General features: G+C 42.3%; 1 protein-coding gene across 1 annotated transcript in view; it reads left to right on the forward strand.

Annotated features, from left to right (window-relative positions):
* The window catches only part of LOC311608301 (uncharacterized protein), a 67367-nt gene that overhangs the window by 42426 nt on the left and 4182 nt on the right, over nucleotides 1–20759 (forward strand). Inside the window, exon 4 of the mRNA XM_084800701.1 lies at nucleotides 2860–2977. Within this exon, the coding sequence (XP_084656827.1) occupies nucleotides 2860–2977 (118 nt within the window). The remainder of the gene's footprint in view (nucleotides 1–2859; nucleotides 2978–20759) is intronic.

Raw genomic sequence — 20759 nt, forward strand, 5'->3', positions numbered from 1 at the left:
AAGACAAAAGGATTGATAGGCTTGGTGGTGCACCCCTGTTATGAGACAGGGGGACAATGAACTCAAGGTCGTTCTGCGCGCACGCGCACGCGCACGCGCACGCACACACACCCACCCCAAAAGGATCAGGAAACTGTGCACTGAATAGTCTGTTCCCGTTCGCTTTTAAAGCCCCTGCTTTGGTTAAAAAATGGTGCCTTTTAAGTGTGTGCTGCAAACAATTCCCCGCCGAGAGGCGGGAAACAGCAAGTCGGTACCGGTGTTGTTTAACAAGTACTCCCAGCTGGTCTCTAAGGACCTGCGGCTATGGTGAGTAACAGAGCAGAGGTCAAGGGTCAGTCCGCGAACTTCCTACCTTTTGTTTCTGGCCCCAGGGTGCAAGGAGATTCGCTCCGGCTCTTGGCAACCCGTGGATAGAAAGAGACCTCTGTGTGCTCTGGGCTACTGCAAAGCGCCCGCTGCAGCTTTTCTTGCGGTCTTAGGCCTTAACTGGTGTCAGCAAGTTGATGCCTCAAGCCTTGCTCATCTTTCCTTCTTCCAGACTGTGGAAACGATACTTTCAAACATTGGTGTTCTTCTTTTTATGTTTGAAAGGGTTTCATTTTAAATTAAAGATTGCATTTACTTTATTAGTTGCTTGCTTGTTTTTTTGTTTTTTGTTTTTTTGAGACAGGATTTCTCTGTGTAGCCATGGCTATTCTGGACTCCTTTGTAGACCAGGATGGGCCTCCACAGAGATCTGCCTGCCTTTGCCTCCCTGAGTGCTGGGATTACAGGCTTATTTATTAGTTTTGTTTGTTTGTTTGTTTGTTTGTTTGAGACCTTCTCATTAAAAAAAAAATCATATTCACCCTCCCCGACTCCTCTCAGATCCACCTCCCTTTCCTTTCTATCCAACTTTGTGTCCTTCAAGAAAAATTATGGGTGGTTTAAAGTATAAGTTTTATTAATGGAAAAGTCAGATGGAGGAAAGCATTTGGACTGAATGCTAAGACACAGCTTCCTTTTGGGTCCTCTAAAGAATTAACTCATCTAGCTACTCAAAGTTGAGAAAGAGCCAAAGGAGACTTGGCTGGGCCTGTCAGAGAGGGACGAGGCAAGGAGCCATTGCCCACAGGCAGGTGGGAAGAAAGCAAGAAAGAACACGCCTAGGAGGAGGACGTGCCGGTGCTAGGCTCTTCCTCATCACGTCTTCACAAAGTTATTCCACCACTAAACCAGTGAGCCAGGCTCCTTCCTGGGTGCAGGGCTTTCTTCAACCTCCACAGACAATTCTGTTCAACACAAAGCTGCTGGTGCTGGTTCAAACTTTGGGAGTCTGACCCTGGCTAGTTTATTTTAGGCATATTTAACCACAGCACAGTCTGGTGAAAACTTATTTTGGTGATAATTAACGAAATCCCGTGTGCTTAATAAAGCAGATATAAATCTCTTTGAGGAGTAGTAAGCTAAATAAAGATTGGTCGTGACCACATCGAGACTCTCTGTACAAGGCTGCCAAATACAAATAGCCAAAACACTTGTATAATTTGTATAATTCCTGATTGTGTCATGGTTCTTCTTGCTGTAGGTAATCTACTGTATATATGTGTAATAATATAAATGTATATGTAAAAAATAGAATGATAATAAAAAAGTAAAAATAAATAAAGATAGGTTCTATAGATTGACTGAGAATAAACAAGGGTCTGAGGGGAAGGTCTGGTGTGGTCTCTGGCGGCCACACAGGTAGCACAGAGGTCACCAGGCTAGAATGCACATCCACTCACTCCCAGCCCTCTGGATGGAAGACAAGCACAGCATTCTTTCCCATGAAGGGATAACCCTGAGCGCTGACATTCTCCGAGCACCTCCACACCACACACTTTCTGTTTCTCTCCTCTCGGGAGTTGGCAACACACTGCTAGTGAATGCTGTCCTTGGTTACCTGCTCCCTCAACTACGTTTTCCCCTCTACTGGTTTTAAATTTGTAGGCTGGGGCCCTGTGAGTGAGGCTGCCAAATGACGGATGGGTGAAACAAGCACAAGTATTAACATGCACACTGTGTACACACTCGGGGGTATTTGGTGTCTCTGAGGGGTGGTCACAGCCTGAGCTCATACAGACTCTCTGGAGAAAACAATAATCTGGTAGAGAAATGAGGAAACAAAGGGAAAGGACCTTGAGCTTCCAGGGTGGCACAAGCTGCAGGAAAGAGTCATATGTGGGTGAGCAATGGAAGCTGGATCTGCTGGGTCCCTTTTTCAGACTTGACAAACCCTAGAGTTGTCCTTAGCCTTTGAAGAAACAAAGCTAAAATAAAACTGGAAGGGAAAAAAAAAAAAAGAATTGCTGCCCTTCCTGACAGAGTTGGGGCGGTAAAGGATTTTACTTGTGTCTGCTTCTTTTAATTTGCTCCATCTTACAGCACTCGGTATGTGAAAGTGGAATGCTTTAGGGTGGTGTATTCTGCTCCTTCCTCTGAAAGAGAAAATCACATAACTCCATGGTTCTTTTATGTGTATAAAACAAGCAATAATAGTCCCCAGGCATGCCAAGGACACTGAAATAATTCGTTCAAAGCATTTAGGACCTGTCTAGCAAATAGCAAGTGCTGTTAGTAAACAGTAAATCTTATCAAATCTCCTACTTAGGAAATCCTTTGGACTTTTCTAGGGAGGGTGAGGAAGGGCAAAGGGGAGGGGTGAGGAAGGGAGAGAATTTGATCACTGACTGGAAGGTGAGGGAGGCCATAGGTACAAACAGCGATTTATTAGAATACTCTTCCTGGAGACTGTTGAATTTAGTAGCAACAGTTGATTAGGAGACATTCGGTAACAATTATGAATGAAATATCACCCATTAGTTGGTTTTGCAGACAAAGAGTCTCGACTCCGAGCCCAATGACCTGGGTTGAGCTCCAGGATCAATACGGTGGAAGGGAAGGCCTGACTCCTCTACGTTGTCTTCTGACCTCAACACTCACAGCATGGCAGGTGAGCTACACACATACACACGTGCACATAAACAAGATAAATAAGTAAGATATAATTTTAAAAACCAACTAGAACAAAACACTAAGGAAAACTTGTTTCATGTAAAGGTGGTGCTTCTTGGGCCTACATGCTTATAGAGGGCCATGTTAAAAGGAAAATCCCGATGTAATCATTGCTGAAGAGGTTTTTCAAACTGGAGCTGGGAGGCCGTTAGGTGGATGGGACCTGTGGATGATTTTAACTCCTACTTAGAAATATGAACATTTATCACCTCCCTGACTGCAGACACCTGAACAATCAGAGCTACTGGATCCAAAGGCTTGAGATAGTATCAAGAGTTTATTAGACGCTGTCTTATAGACACTTCCGCTCTGTCTATACATTCTTTCCTCCCATCAGCCCTCTTGTCCTTGTTTGGCTTCTGCCTTCAGTAGCTCCCATTTGCTTCCACATTTCCTGCATTCTGCAAAGCACTTGATCAGAACTTTCTGGACCATGGCCCCCGCCCCCACCCCAGCTACAGTCCTTAGACTCAGGGAGGTGCTTTTATGGACTGACTAGCCCTGATAGATTAAAAAAAAAGAAAAAAGAAAAAAAAAAAAGCAGGCCTAGAGAAGAAAAGTGTATAATGAAAAGGGAATAGGCTAAATAAATGTCTAGAGAGGACCAGGCATCTTGATTTTCAGAGAAAGGATTGGCTAGTCCTGAACCTGTGGGAAGAACTTTGCTTCTTCAGCTATAACTGGGAACTTGAGTGCAGGGAAGCAGGAAAGAGCTTTGGGACGTCCCAGGGAGAATCCTGAGTTGGAATCACCTGCTGCTATTTCCACCATTGAAAGCAAATGTTTACTAAAACTCGAGGCAACTTTTATCTGGACACCCCTGGACTTTGAAAATGTACTGTTTACATGGAACAAATTGCTGAAAACCACAGAAGGTCTTTGAGACGAGGCCCTGCCCTAGTTCCTAATAGCGTAGATTATAGCTCAAAACAGCTACTCACACTGACATCTCTGTTACTAAACTGAAACCAAGTTGTTGACTGGTCTTCTTAGGAGAAAAGAAACACCTATGTTTTTTAAATAGTTTTGATGGGCGTGTCAATGAATTTCTAGTTCTGAGGTAAAATTGAAAGACATGTAGTAAGTCCAGAGCTGGTGGCACATATCTATAATCCCAGAATTGAGGCAGGAGGATCATAAATTTGAGTCAGTTTGGGTTGCATAGCAAGACCCTGTTTTTACCATCCAACAACCATCCAACCAACCAAACAACTAACCAACTATAAAGTACCTACAAAAGTCTCTCAAATAAACCCAAAACACATTGTGTTAGTAGGAAGTGAACTCCTGTCTTGCTGAACTATCTCTATAGCTCCTTGTTTTTGTTTGAACCAAGGTCTTGCCACTCAGGCCCAGACTCTTAGCCCCTCTACTGAGGTTACAGACATTTACAAGCATGCCTAACTCATCCTTAATGAGTGTGATCACTCTGGTGGCTCTGGATTAGGGGAACAGATTTGTTTTCCATAAAGAAGCCCTCCTCTTGGGTGTGCAGAATTCCAAAGAAAGAGAAAACAATTGCCCAAGGAGAGCTGGGTCTTCCTAATAAGAAAAGAAAGGGATTACTATACTTGGGCCGTAACTTGGAAAACTTGCTCCAGCAGTTCTCAACCTGTGGGTCATGACCCCTTTGTGGTCATATATCAGGTATCCTGCATAGCAGATATTTACATTCTGATTCATAACAGTAGAAAAATAATAGTTATGCAGTAGCAACAAAACAAATGTATGGTTGGGGATCCCACAACATGAAGAGTTATATTAAAGGGTCATAGCATTCGGAAGGTTGAGAACCACTATTAGGCTGAAGTGACTTCTGTTGACAGAAAAGGACAGCATAGCCTTCGAAGTGATTATACCAGGAGAACAGTGGGTTCTAGGCTCAATGCATGTATCTAAGGATTTGGGATAAACACGGATTCCAGGGTGGCATTTGTTCAAGGACAGATCCTCTTGAGATGACGTACTTAGTTTGCTGGGGTTCAGATCTTTGTATGAAGCACGACTGGACAACAGAGGATGAACAATTGAAATGGGGGAGTTAGAGCCTTAAGAGTATAACCTAGAGCAGGGGCCAGGGCTGGGGTGTCCTCAGAGGGAGTAGGGCTGGGGATGTCCTTAGAGGGAGCAGAGATGGGGGTGTCCTCAGTGTCAGCAGTGCTGAGTAGAATGGTGAGAATTTCTAATTTTCTTCACTTGATTCTCATAAGCTTCTGTGTTCTTGGATAATGAGGAGTGTGTCTTGTGGGAGAGGAGGAGCCAGGGCCCGGCACATATGAAGATTAGGACAATTTAGTGAAAAGGAAGAGGCCGCCATGTTTCTACTCGGAATATGAGTGGTTTGGGTGTCTCCAAAGAAGGTTGGGATGGGGATCAGCTCTTAACACAATATGAGATTTGCACTGCAGCGAAGGAGTTAAATCAGGGACCCAACTCTTGGCTGCGTTTCCAGCTTGGTCTGGCTGGGCCTGTGGTGGAGATGCATAATACATTAGCTGAACAATGAGATCTATTCACAAAACCAAGCGAGCTCTGAGTTCTCCTACGACAGAAATCAAACTTTTCTCAAGGCAGCCCTTAGAGGAGGAAGACAATTTCTTTAAAACTGTACACAAAACCTGTTAGCAGCCAGGAGAGGTTCTTTACAGATTTCCGTCATTGACTTAAGTTACTTTTGTCATAATGATATTCTTTCTCCTCTTTTCTTCTTTCCTGTGTTTATTGAAATGACTATATTTTGAGTGTCTACATTTTATCTTTGCCACAAGATTTTGAAAACAAGCTGGGAGTGGTAGCATATAGCTCTTTTTATAGCACTGGGGTTGGGATGGGCAGAGACATGTGAATCTTTGTGAATTCAAGGCTAGCCTGATCTACATAGTGAGTTATAGGTAAGCTTGGGATATACAGTAAGACTCATTCTCAAAAGAGATGAAAAACAATCTGTTTATTTATTTATATACTTGTTGTAGAGGGGTGTTTTGTTTGCATGGATGCACACCAGAAGAGAGGGCATTTGTTCGTAATGGAAGTAGTCACAGACTGTGAGCTCCTATGTGGTTGCTGGGAATTGAACTCAGGACCCCTGGAAGAGCAGCTAGTGCTCTTAACTGTTGAACCATCCCTCCAGCACCAGAAAAAAAGATTTTTAAGTTGGGTATTACATTACATCTGCCATTGGGCCTTGTTTATTTTTGGCTATGATGAGGTTAAATGATAGTAGAAAGAGCACATGATAAATTCATGAAGATTAAAAGACTATTTTTGAGACCTCTATTATTCTGTGAGGTGCCACACTGTGCTGAACAGAACTAGGGCGATTCTCCTAAGTACCAATACATGCATCTGACAAGAACATTGTTTAACCATCATGGCTCATTTCTGCCAAGCTCGTTAGAAGCAACCTGACCTTCCTCCAATGTCAGGCTCACTGGGGATTAATAAAAAAAAAATTAAAGGGCTGGAGAGATGGCTCAGCCATTAAAGGCTAGGCTCACAACCATAAAAAGTAAAGTATAGTTGTTGGAGCTTTTTAAAAATTTAGTAGAGATATAATTTTTGTGTGAATGCTTAGGCACTACCAGACAACTGTTGTTCTCACCTTTTCATCTCTGGCAGCATGGCTTCTCCCAGGATATTCCTCATTTGGGATTAGTTTATTCACACAGCTTATTTCTAGAATTGTGTGTGTTGCTTACACAAACAACTTGCTTCTGACCTTTTTGGGCCTCTTACATCCTGCTTTAGACAAAATTAGCTGCTTCATTTTGCGTGGTAGGAATCTCAGGGAAGACGCTTAGGTACTTGAGGGTGATCTTTGGGCCAAAAGTGCTGGGATTACCCAGACATTGTTAGCAAGGAAGGATTTCTAACCACACCTTAAACTTTCTTAAAAATAATCTGTGTTTAACAAGATCCCTGCATAAACCATATACACACTAAAATATGAGAACCAGTCAGCCAGACCCTGTCACCCTCTGTGCCTTTTCAAAGTCCTCCCTAGTGTTTTTTTTTTTTTTTGCTTTTTAACCCAGCAGCAGCTGACCTGGGCCACTTTGATAGTTGCTACGGCCGTGCCTAACCATGTCAGCAATGTTATGTCTGTTGCTCAGGCAGTTAAAGCTGATGACCACAGACAAGGTCCGCTTTAAACTGCTTACAATATGAAGTCATAAAAGTTGCTTAACTGTTAGGTTGCTCTTCCAGGAATGTGGCTGCATCGACAGGTACAAGCTGATTATCAGTATCACGTAGGGACACTGTCTATAGTGCCAGATGTGTGACACTTACGCTCTTCTGCACAGTTTCAACCCTGGTGCCTCAACATCTGACACCTGTGGGATTTGTACCGGCAACACACTTCATTCTGCAGCATCCCAGGGATGCAGGCACTGTCTTAACAGAATGATAATAATGATAGGCCCACAATTAGACTTTCAGATTTGTTGCTCATGAATTTTAAATGAAGGCAATAGATTTCTCTGGGCTACAATTTTTGTAAATGAAGGGATTAGATGTAAGGACTCTTAATATAAGCACCTTAGATCAAAGAAACACGTCATCAGCAGACAGGGCTTGATCAATCCCCTTTGATCTGTAAAGCAAGGTTTCAAAAATGTAGGCACACTGGATATCAGTTTATGAAATTTCTTAATTAAGCCATGACAATGATAATAACTACAACGTGATAAGGAACCTGGGAAGGACTTTGAAAGAAAGATTGTTTACATTGGTGAGAAGCTAAGTGTATCCACTGATTAGATGACAGTGATTGCAAATGTCTGCTGTGGGTTTGACTCAGAAGCTCAAAGTTCAGAAGCCTCTGGGACACATTTGTAGAAGCAGAAAATAACATTGAATTTATTGCCACTACTGAAGGGAGCTGCTCTGCCTACCTAGTCAAACCCAGCATTATCAATCAGTCTGGCCTCTTTGCATACTAAAGGCTAAGTCACTACTGGGTAAATGGTGGAATGAAAGCCAAGCTGAAGGCATTTTACACATTCTTAGTTCAAAACAAGTTAATTCTAAGATACATTTAAAATACAGAAAATGATAATTAAGACGTATAACTATATCTCAGCACTCAGGAGGCAGAGGCAAGCAGACCTCTGTGAGTTTGAGGCCAGCCTGGTCTACAACGTGAGTCCAGAACTGCAAGAGAAACCTTGTCTCGAAAAACCAAACCAAGCCAAACAAACAAAACAACGAACAAACAAACAACCCCCCCAAATCCCCCACATAAACAATTGGCTAGTAAAACATGTTTCCACTTTTTTTCCTTCTGTAGAAATTTGTTATAGCCACATCTTTATCTACATCTCTCCCCAAACCATGATTTTGCAGTGTGCGTGCGTGCGTGCGTGCGTGCGTGCGTGCGTGTGTGTGTGTGTATTCACTTCCAAGTCCCCTTAGGCAGCTTTCCTTGAACCTCTCCATCCTTCTCTGTGACTTTGTTTTCTGTGAAGCTCTGGAATTTCCTTGGTTGTGTTATCATGATCTCTAAGTGTGCAGGAGCAATACCCAAGTAAGCAGACAGTAGAGTAAGGCCAAGGCAAGAGCATATAGCGTGAAGACTAGTCTGGAAGGGGAAGGAGAAAGATACAAACCTGATATACTACTGCCTGGTGTAGTCAATACTTCATCAAATGAAGTAACTAAAATGTCTACCATCTCCTGCTTAGTACAAAGCCTCACACTTCTGTTCAATGTCTATTTATTCTGTAATCTGCAATATTTTCCTTTCTTTAGTATCTTCAGCTTCTTTACTTCAACCCCATCAGAGACCTGAGAAGGAATAAAATTAATCACCTGAGTAAACAGGAAGTGCAAGTTAGCAGCTTCCAAAGTGAAAAAAAAAAATCACATAGTTTGCTGCCTGAACAGTCACCCAAAACTCTCTATAACATTGGAGCATCTTCTTCAGCCTTCTGGCTCAATATATCTGACAGATACATTTATGAGGCAGGAGCTAGTGAGGATTTGCTTACCCTGTAGCCAAGAAAAAAAAATTAAAGATATTCTACCACAATCTGCAAATTTGCAGCCAAATCGTTTTTCTTTTCTTTCTTTTTTTAAAGACAGTGTCTTAGGCAGCCCACACTGGTATAGACCTCACTATATAGCTTAAGGGGACACAGAACCCCTGATCTACTTCCCAAGGGCTGAGATTACAGACATGTGGCCCCGTACTTGGTCTCTAGTCAACTGTCTCTCATCTTCCACAAGCTCAGTTGCCTGTGTGACATTCTATTAAAAAAAATCTTACTACTTGATAGTTATTGTTGACTTTAATCATGATGAAGATTATAATTACTGTTTCGAGATCTTAGTGTATGTGAGGCCTTGGGCTTGTTGTTTTATTATCATTAATCTCAGTTGATTCTCAATTTAGCACCATAAAATAAGGGAATATATATCTATTTCAGGTGTGGAGCTTAGAACTTGGAGAAGTTCAGCAACTTATACAAATTACTTTGGTAGCAAGTGAGGAGCTAGAATTTTAAGTAAAACTCTTTGAAGCTTACTGGTGGCAGCTTCTTCACTAAGTAATACTCTGCCATCCTATAAGGATTAGTTGCATCAGCCAATGAAACTTCCGAGTGAACTTTCCTGATTTTTGTGTTGTCTAGCGTGCTGTCAACAATCAAAGCCACTATTGCGGGGCATGTGAACTGGGCAACGGAGAGAACTGGTTTGGAGCAAGAGTGAGGCTGAGAAGGGTCCAAGTCCTGAAAATCTCATCTTGAGACTTGCAGGAGTAAGGACTGCCCTCTACCCCCACTTTATGTGCCTGCATGTAGTCTTGTGGCCACCACCTCTGCCGTCCTTGAGGTAGTCACATAGCCTGGTGACCAGGTTTTAGGTTTCCTCATAAGAACATGTCCAGCTAGCACATGGACTTCCTCTCCGTGCAAATGAAGCGTTCCCAGCGCCTCAGCTGCAGCATGTATCCTCACTCGAAAACGCCTATCCATTTCCCCAAGGTTTATATCCAAGGTTAATAAAGCTCTTATCTTCTCCACAGAGAGCTGTATCACTGTAAGAGACTGGAGAAGGCTCTCCTCTCTGGGCATTCACCCCCAAACCTGCTAGCCTACCCTTCCAGCTAAGCTTCGCCTAAGCTTCATTCCTTCGAGTCCAGCATCTGTACACGCCAGTCCCTGGATGCCCTGAAGGTAAGAAACAGGACCTGGGCTCCAGAATGACAAACTATAGCCATATATTCCCAAGGACTGTAGCTTTTGTTTGTTTGTTTTCCATCTGTGGCATTTAACATGTAGCATTTAAATAAAAGAAGACTTTTTAAAAACCCCATTTTTTGGTTATTCTAAAATTCAGCCTTTTTTTTCTTACTTGAACATTTAATATAATGCTTCCCAGTTGCGTAAAGAACATTCTGGAGGAAGGACTTGGGCCTGAGTCATCTGTGAGGTCATTTCCTATATGCATCTGCCACCATTTTGGTATTCCTCTCTAAAGGATATGCTTCCATATTCTCAGAGTACTAACCAGGTCAGCCCTGCAGAGGGAAACGTGCTGCCTCCACTCTCTGTGTGAGGGAGATTAAAAAGTCTAAAACTTCTAAGAATATGATATTGCATATTCCCATCTAAACAGTCAACATGCACACATTTCATGGCTTCAAATAAATTGTGTACATTCAGCACGAGCCTTTTGTTGTTTTTAAACCACGGGGTACATAAGAGTCATGGAAGAACTAGAAGAACCAAATGGCATCTGGTTTGCTCTTCATAGTTAACTGATGATGCCTGAATAGTCTGAGTAACATGCCTGTGGCTGGCTCTTCTGAGATACACAGCAGGGTGTTACACTTATATAAAGATGTGCCTCATAAATAGTCATCATATAAGTAGAAGAACTAGAGATTAAAAAAAAAAAAAAGATGGATACCAAAAGGCAATTGCTTTTTCCATAAACCTTGGGCCAAAGATAGCTTTAAGACTCTTTCCAAACACAAATGCATATTCAGCAAAAGTGAATTGTTCAAGCCTTATCTGTACCTGCCTGCATCCTTCAATTCTTATGGCATTGTAAAAGTTGCTGTAAGATACAATGCCTGGTGTTTATATGATTTTCTTCACATTATTGACACATTCCTGGAGTTCATTTCTGCACATCATGCTGTCCGAGAGCATCTTGGTTTGCATTGCTTTGCTTCCAGCACACTCAACCCTGGGACAGTGTTTTATTATGAAGAATAAGCTAACCAAGCTCTCTGCTGATTCCTGACAGATTACTGTTCCTTAGCTTTTGCATAAAAATTTGCACAGGTGGTATTTACCTTTTTAAAGTTAAATACTGTCATTAAATTCAGTTTTTAAAACGAGTGACTGAGTGTTAACTTATCTTTTAAGTGGCTAGCAAACAGCGTGGTTTCTGGACTCATCCTAGAGACTCCAAAGTACAGATTCTGAGCACAACCTCCTGTTCTTCAGAAGCATGTGATGCTAGTCTGCAAACATGAGCAATCTGAGAATGCGCTATTATTTATTTATTGCACAATCAGAAACCCACAGCCTGCTGAATGTTAATATTTTCTGGGAGTGACAACAGGCTTTGGAAAAGATAACAGCTGTAGATTCCACAGTTACACACAGTGCAGGAGCCCGGATTCGCTGCAACAGAAAGAAATGAGATGAAGGGTCTATGTTGGCAATAGCTTATCCTGGGAGCTGGCTTTGGCTCTGCCGCTAGCATCTGGAAGGGTTAGGGTAATCTAACCTCTTGTAGGGCCTCCACGTCCTCAGAACAGAGGCCTAAACATTTCTGATGGTTAGTAACATCCCTTCCTGTGTTAACCTAAACATTTGCTTCTCACAGATCTGATCTGAATATTTATGTGAATTACTGAAAGAGATTTTGAAGTCTCGAGATATGGTCATTTAAGCACTATGCAAGAGCAACATATAAATAAGCTACATAGAACTAGGGGTCTTTACATAATTCTCAATTTTTAAATTTGAATTTGGGGCCATAGGACTCAAATTTCCTTAATCTCTGTAATCCCCATGACCAAGAAATTCCAAACAATTTGAATAAATTTTTCTTAGGTATATGTGATGGAGGAATATTCCCTTTGATATTTATTTTAAAACATGCTAAATATCTAGGGCTGAAGAGATGGTTCAGGGGTGAAGGGCACTTTATGCCCATACAGAAGACCTGGGTGTTGCTCTCAGCACCCACACAAGGCACAAGCGCTGTCACTCCAGTCCCAGAGGAGTCTATGCCTTCTTCTGGCCTCCGTGTGCAGTGTAAGTAAGTGCTGAATAGACACATGCAGACAAAACCACTGATATACATAAGGAAAAAACCTAAATCCCCAAATCAAAACATCATATTAGCTAAAGTGAAATTTATCTGACATATGCAGTAAGATGGAACTGAAACATTATGTTTCAAATAGTTGTTCCACCCATGTAGGTCTGGTGTGTCACACTCCGTTACTCTCCTGATCTTTACTTTATGTTTGTTCCAATGAAGGTCAGAGTTCTGGGCACCCCAAGAGGTGACATGAAGTAGAAATTTGAATCGTTATGGTTAGCCTGAGTGTTCTGGAAATAAAGAAGAATCTGAGTCTTATTTATGAAACCCATAAATTGAAATGAGTGGGAGAAACAGTCACAATTACCAAATAGACAATTGCTGCAACCATTAATAGGTAGTATCTATGATAACAAAAATACATTCTTGTTTCCTCTGGGAAGTTGGCCCATAGGGCAAGAGCAAACTCCCCAGCTGAATGATTAGTGGAAAAATTTGATTGAGGGACAAATAGTTCAGCTGACCCAATTTCCAATAACTTCTGAAGAGATGTTCCAAACTCATCCAACATCCGCTGATGGAGGAATCCATATGCTCTCAGGATGGTGGTTGTGGCCTTATGATGCCTTGTCTGTGTGGTTTAGCTCACACTATAATAATTCCTTTATTTTAGCTGATAGTGAGTTGTTCTTTCTGGGTCAGTATTCTGTGATGTGTAGGATGGTTGATTTGTCTATTTAAAAGTCATCAATAGTACAGGTTATCCTGGTTATCAACTCCCCTTTGTGCTATCTGCCCAAGCTGCTCTCTGTGCTGTGAAAGTACTAGCCGGCAAAGATGGTCCTTGTTTTCTGTTTAGTGTTCCCACTACTCCTAGTCCTGAGAATGATGCATCTCTATGACCACATTGTTTATGCAAGCAACATGATTTATGTGTAAAACATACTTTATTTCAAGGAATCTGGAAGTTTAGAACATACCAATCGGAGCAGACATGACTAGCCCAAAACAAAAAATGCTGGATGTCTCCAACGGGAGACATCACACATGTTAGTGCATTTTTGTTGCTGTTATTGTTAGAGAAAGTAGCACACTTGATACCTCCTCCCAAAAGGAGAGGACGTCAACTTTTGTGCATGGACTTACCTAGATTCTGCCTATCTTTTCCATTAGCATCTGACTGTGTGCTTTTGTGATTACATCAGCATAAGAGATCCTAGCCACGAGTCCAGCTATGTGATGGAAAGTCTCTGCCTATAGGTGTGGTCTTGAGCATCTTTACACAGGCCACTGCAACTAGTTAATCAATTTGCCTGTATGTGAGGGATGGAGAGAGAGTCATACTTAAAGCTCTTCCCATCTTATGGAATGGTCTAAAGCAGTGGCCCTCAGTTCTGACTACAAAGCAGAGTATTCTCCAATGCCTGTAAAAATTAGACGCCAACCAAGGTTAATTTGAATTTTAGAATTATAATCTCTATTGCCTGGAGACCGAGATGCTTTTACATTCTGCAGTGATTCTAATACGCAGAGTGGTTACCAATGGTCTGAAATGATTTTCCTCACAGAGCTTGAGCCAGCAGCTTCCTTCAGGAGTCTGCATGCTTGGAAGGGATCCATCTGTTACACTGTGCACTTCATAGTGCAAAGAGGAATTTGAGTACTGAAACAAATAAGTGGTTTACTAAATTGAGCTTATAAGCAATGCTCTTTGAAGAATGTCATGTTAGGGTCTTTATTAGAGCCATATTCGCAAATATGGAAATGTACATAACCAGCTGAAGCTGTATTTTGCCATCAACCTACTTTTTTTTGGGAATATATTAATGTATTACGAAATAAATATTCAACACTTCAAATTCAATTGGGTCCTGACCAAAGCGGCTTCGTTAAAAAAAAAAGGCTATATATTATAGCCTTATATATACTTTTCTTTTTACAATTTTATAGCCAAGTGACCTCTTGGGGATGGAAGGTGTTTTCTTATGTCTCCCTGTCTCGGGTCTCCTCACAGTCTGCAGTGAAAAGCTCTCAGACAGTGACTGTGTAAGCACTTGCAGCTCCCTCCAGAAATCTGTCTGGCATGCCTACTACAGTGAGTGCTATGCCTGGCTCATCTGGATGCCTGGTGATTATTTAAGCTGACCTGACACGAAGACGGAACTGGTAGAAGAAATAGCTGCTGTGCACAGCTGAGAGACTATAACCCTTCCTGTTGTGTCTTCCTATACAGCCCGAGCTGCGTCTTCAAATGCCTTTAGCTAATAACTATTGCTTTCCCTATGGAGGAAGATTTACCCTGCATATGTGTGGGAGGTATCCTGATGCCCTATTAAAATGCAGATTCTTTTCATGACTTTGGGGTTTCTAATAGCTATCACCGACCCCCGACCCTGCTGCTGCACAGCTTCCACTGCTCTTGCACATATGGAAGTAAATTTGATGTAGCTGTGTGGTTTTAAAGGCGTCAACCCTCAGCACCTCATTCATTCATTCATTCATTCATTCATTCGTCTGTCTGTCTGTTTATCTTTTGTCTCCTATTATTAGAGGCTGACTTTTCTTTTTTCTTTTCAAAACTTGCTCTGGAAGATGCTTAAATCTCATCCAGAGGGGAAAATAGAATACACAGAGGTAGTGGTTGAAGAGAGGGAACAAGGCAGGAGAGGGAGGGCAGAGGGTTAGGAGGGTGGAGATCAGATCTGAGTAAAGGGGGGTGGGTGGGCAGGAAGACAGAAATCCTGTAGAGAAAAGAGAAACTGTAGGCAGGGCCATCTCTGTAACAAGCTGCAGACCTAAGTCAGGGTAGGCTCCTGGGACGATATGAAGGGGACTCCAGCAAAGACTGATAGCAGCAGGGGTCATAGAGACTGAAGAGAAGACCGTCTAACTAGATAAATCTTCTAGTAGAGGGAGGGGAACATCAACTTACACACAAAAACTTCAACCCAAAACTCACCCTGTGTGGGTCCCTTTTTCCTCTGAGGGGCTCCACATAGCAGCGAAATCAAGCAGATGTGAAGACCCGCAGCCGAACATTAGGCACAGCACAGGGAGTCTTGTGGAAAAGTGGGGGAAGGAGAAAAGAACCTGGAGGTGACAGGGGCTCCCCAAGAAGACCAACAGAGCCAATGAACCAGGCCCCAGACAGGCTTGCTGAGACTGAAGCATCACCCAAGGACCATGCATGGACTGGACCTAGGCTCCCTACAATACATAGCCAATGGGCAGCTCAGGCTTCATGTGGGTCCTCTAGTAAGGGGATCGAGGGCTTTCTCTGACATGGCATTCTCTGACATGTTGCCAGCTTTTTAATCTTTACCCCCTGGTCACAGGGGAAAAGAATGTGTTTAGTCCTGATGCCACTTGATGAGCTGGGGTGCGTTGGAGGTGGGGCTCCCCTTTTCTGAGAAATAGGGAAGAGAGGTAGGGGAGAGGGTAGAAGGGTGAGAGGATGGGACTGGGAGGTGAGGAGAGAGGGAGTCAGGATTTAAAGTGAATAAATAAATAAATTAATTTTAAAAAACTTGCTGTAGAAAAGGATCAAAATGGTTTCATCCTAAGAACTTCAGACTTAAATCCTCTGATGAGTTTCTGCATTGTAGAAAAAGCTCAATGGACAAAACAGATTCAGAAGGCAGAAGTGATGGTGCAGGAGGCTTCAGGATGCCGACTTCCTTGTTACCTCGGTACCTTACTGGATTCTCCTGTCAGCTTCTCCCATGCAGTCAGCCTGTCTGGGGCTCAGACGTGTGGGTTTGGGACATAGATGATCCGTAGACACAAGCATTCCGGAGGAGCAAACCTCTGACACCACTATTCTGGTCTCCAAAGCACTTCGTTTCATAATTTCATGTTTTTCTTTCCACATGTCACCCAGTGCATCTGGCAGTGTGCTGCAGAGTCAGCGAGACTCTTAAATTTGGCAATGTCTTAAATTTGAACAAGACTTCTCAGGCCTGACTCTGCTTTTGGAAGTGTTCCCAAACACAAGAAAGAGTCTTAAACTTGCATGAAATGATACACTAAGAAGGTAAAGAAAACAAAAAGATTGTTCAAATCAAACACCATGAGACCAGAAGACATTCTTATGTGCGGGCTACTTTTAGTTTTAGAAATAGAATAAATAGATAGTGAATGGCAAAATTGTACCAAACATTCTGCACACACAAAAAAAATTGGGATAGATGTGAGGACATCCTATTGGGAATCTAGGTGAGAGAAGCAAGGGAGAATGGGGAAATAGAAGGATCCAGGAGGCCCTAGAAACCTACAAGTAGAACATTATGATGGGCAGATCTGGGCGCAGGAGTCCTGCTCAAACTATGACACCAGCCAAGGACAATATGTGCAGTAAACTTTGAACCCCTACCCAGATCTAGCCAATGGACAAGACATTCTCCACAGTTGAGTGCAGAGTGGGGACTGACTTTCACAAGAACTCTGGTGCCCCATATTTGACCATGTTCCCTGGATGGGGTGACCTGGTGGCACTCAGAGGAAGGACAGCAGGCTACCAGAAGAGACTTGATACCCTATGAGCATATACAGGGGGAGGAAGTCCCCCTCAGTCACAGTCATAGGGGAGGGGAGTAAGGGGAAAATGGGAGGGAGGGAGGAATGGGAGGATACAAGGGATGGGATAACCATTGAGATATAATATGAATAAATTAATAAAATATATTAAAATAATAATAATAATGGGAACTCCAAACAGCAAATAAATATGTTTTAGTTTATTACTGGAGCATTTCATGTGTGTATGCAATATTTTTTAGTCATATTCAATCCTCCTACTTCTACTCCTCCAAGATCCCTCTTCCATATCCACCTTCCCAACTTTATGCACCTAAAACAAACAAACAAACAAACAAACAAAAACACAAAACCAAAAACCCTCTGAACCTAATTAGTGGTGGAAAGAGAGTTCTTAATATTTCCATTTTACAAATGAAAAAGTGAGATGAAGTTTAGTCATTTGGGCCCAAGCCACACTGATGGTAAGTGAGAAGAATCTGTAACCCTAGATTACTTTGACTCATTAGTGTATCTCCCTTTACACTCACAGAGAGACTGAGGTGAGCCTCTGTTGGTAAATATTAGTTGGTAAGGATAAAACGTCATTTATACTGTCTTTGTTTTGATTATGTACATATTCTAGGTTTATCCCCAATGCATTTCTTTGATTAACAAAAACTTATTATTCTTAAATTTTTTTCTGCATTGCTGGTGATAGAAACTAAGTATTTTTACATGCTGAGAAAAATAATTTCTCTTCTTTTAGTTTATCTTTGAGACAGGGACTCATATAGCCAAGACCTGTCTTGAACTCCTTTCTCTCTATGTGGCCTGGGCCTCAGCATTCTCCATCCTTTTCCTCTCAAGGGCTGGGATTACAGGTGTGCACCACATGTCTGGCTTGCCCCTAGGTTTCTATAGCTGTAAAGAGAGGCTCAGGAGCTCTGTCTCTTCACTGGGTTGAGAACTTGGTCCAAGTCAAGTGTCACCTGATGGCATGGACTAGGATCAGGAGGATGGCTCTCAGTCTTGAGGACTTAGATTTCAGAGAACTTGACTGTAGTCAGCAGTACCTGGAACAGTGTGGCTGCTTAGTAAATGTTCACTTTACTTATAAACAAATCTCTCTCTCTCTCTCTTCTCTCTCTCTCTCTCTCTCTCTCTCTCTCTCTCTCTCACACACACACACACACACACACACACACACACTCTCACATACATGTACACATGCACACAAAGGGAAGAGGATTACAGCCAGTTTTGCTGCTAAACAATTTACCTTAATGTCTTATATGGGCCCATGTTTCCTGGAGTGTCAGTATTGGGCTAAATGATATGCTCTGAGTGGATTCAAAATGGTGGACATACATCTTCCAAGGGCTCAAGTTTGCTAGAGAGGCTGATAACAAGTTATGTCAGTTTCATCTGCTGCAGTTTACCAATTAATCCTTGATAGGATTGCATCCAACATTCAGAGGTCAATATTAGGCAGTTGACCGTTCTGCTGCACAGTACTGTTAGTCTCATTTTATGCATGAGGAATCCTGGACATTGTAGAGTAAATATTTTGTTCAAGGTTACATGGTTAATAAGTAGAAATTTTGGAAACAAATCCAGGCATGTGGTTTCCAGAGCCTGAACATCTGTGTGCTAGGATTTAAACGGGGCAGTGGAAGGAAAGGCACTTCAAGGAGAGGAGTTCAGAGAGGTGGGCGTGGTTTTGTGTAAGTGAGGGCCTGGACTAGAATGAGCTTCGCTGCGGCCGGAGGAGAAGCGTGAGGTGGAAATGATCTGGGTTCCTGCTATCCCCAAAGTTAAACCTTTGGGAGCCTTGTCAGTCCTGTCATTGGAAAGACAGATAGGCAAGAAACTGGCAAGAAATGTGACCTTGTCTAGGAGGCAAAGAGCAGGCTGAGGAATGTGCACAGAGTCAGTATAATGGGAAATGTCAAATGTGAGCACAGCCAGACCCCTGGACATGTGGCAAATCAAAAGCTGAAGCTGGAACATCCATAGACGTGTCATCCAAGGCCAAGTACATGATGTTCTGGAGGTCGAATGAATCCAACAGCCTTGAGAACCAAGGTGGATGGCTTGGGGTTAGACAGCTGAGAAACAGCAAGGGCACACACTGATGACTTTGTTCTTTTCCCCCCCTTTGGTGATAGAGCTCAAACCCAGGATCTTGCACAAACTAGGCAAACATTCCACCACTGGGACATGTCCTTAGGCCTTGATTTTTCTGAGATGCCCAGGCTGCCCCTGAAGCCTTTGTCCAGCATCCCTTCTCAACATCCCAAATGCTGAGGCTACAGGTGTGTGTCACCACACTTGACTTAAGGCCTTGTTCACCTTATGATGGCATTTGTATCGTTTGATGGCTTTGATATATTATTGGCACATTGAGAGGTCATGATAACCCTACTGAGAGGCTAAAGAAATACAGAGATATCATTTTCATTGGTGCTTATTATTTTCAAACAGTAGCTTTGGCTTTGTGATGACTTATGGTAATAACAATGGGGCCACAAACAGAAAGAGTACATTAAAAAAAAAAGAGCTGTGTAGAGTGGGTGCCCTGTGAATTTTAGATTATACCCTTTGGTGTCAGTGGTGAGTGTGGTGCTTTCTCCAGTGAGATGTCACATTTGTGTAAGATGATATTCCTCATGATGCCAATGACATCTCTCTATAGAAAACACTTTTACTTTACCCCAGGACTTTTTTTTTTAAATTCCAGGTATTTTTGGAGAAAGAGGAAAAAAAGATTTAGTGGGACATATGGTACAGAAGGGGTTACTTTTTGTGGTTCTCAAACAAAACCATTGTAGATTATTGTTCACCTGCCCCCAACACCAGCTGTATTTCCTTCCTTTTTTAGAGTGGCCATCTTACTAGATACCAGTGCTGGAGAGGGCTAATGAGGGGATAATTAGAGGACAATCTACAAACTTACATTTGAGTGTGGATTTTTTTTTTAATCCTCTCTTTTTCTTTGAGAAGATGCTTTGGTAGCACATACAGATGTAAAGCAAAGTAGCAAACCAAGGTCACCAGAAAATTAATAAAAATGTCTTGTGATAGCCACTTAATTGAAATGGGAAGAACGTTCTGGAAGAATGTTTCTATTACTTAAGCCTTGTCACTTTGCAGACTGGCTAACTCTCAGAAGTCCAGTAGATAAAGCGTCTTAGCTTTAAGGGAACTGGGAATGAATGCTGTTTTGGGAGACGGTGTAAGGTGTTGTCAGTTTCAAATGGTGATCAGGGGACCATACATTTACACATGAACATGTGAGGAGGGAAGTGTGTGCTGGGGCTTCACCAGCAATATGATAATCTGATCTTGGCAAATGTCCAAGATAAAATAATTTCAAGTTAGAGATTAGTAAATGATTTACCTTGTTTGGGGGAGGGGGCAATCTAGCTTATAAGGAATTTCCTAGATTCAGAACTCAGACTTTCCAGTTCTTAAGTCTCCTAGAAAAGCTCACTATTGATTTATCCCTTCTTTCAACAAATATTAAGAATAAAAATTGTGTGTCAAAGTGCTCACTGAATCTCCACTGCTGTGATGTAGGCCACGCATGACCCTGAGAGCACCTGTGGCAGGCTCTGAGCTCCCGACTAGGGGAACCTGCATCTGGCTCTTCTCACCCAGCTACCACCACCAACCAGCGCCTGGACAGGTGTCTGGACAGACACGGAATCCACTCACTTTTCTGATCCCAACTCTCTAACTTAGCTTTATGTGGGCACTATTAGGAATTTAACACTACTTCAGAGGCGATTTGACTCCCTACCCCTGTCTCTAACATGGCAATGTTTGAGAGACACTATGGTTTGGGTTTGGACAATGTTGTCTTTTTTTTCTAAAGCAACCTTTTTTTTGATGTTTCTTATTCTCTGGAAGTA

The sequence above is a fragment of the Acomys minous genome (genome assembly GCF_964271855.1).
Source record: "Acomys minous genome assembly, chromosome: 11".
In the NCBI taxonomy this organism is placed as follows: Eukaryota; Metazoa; Chordata; class Mammalia; order Rodentia; family Muridae; genus Acomys; species Acomys minous.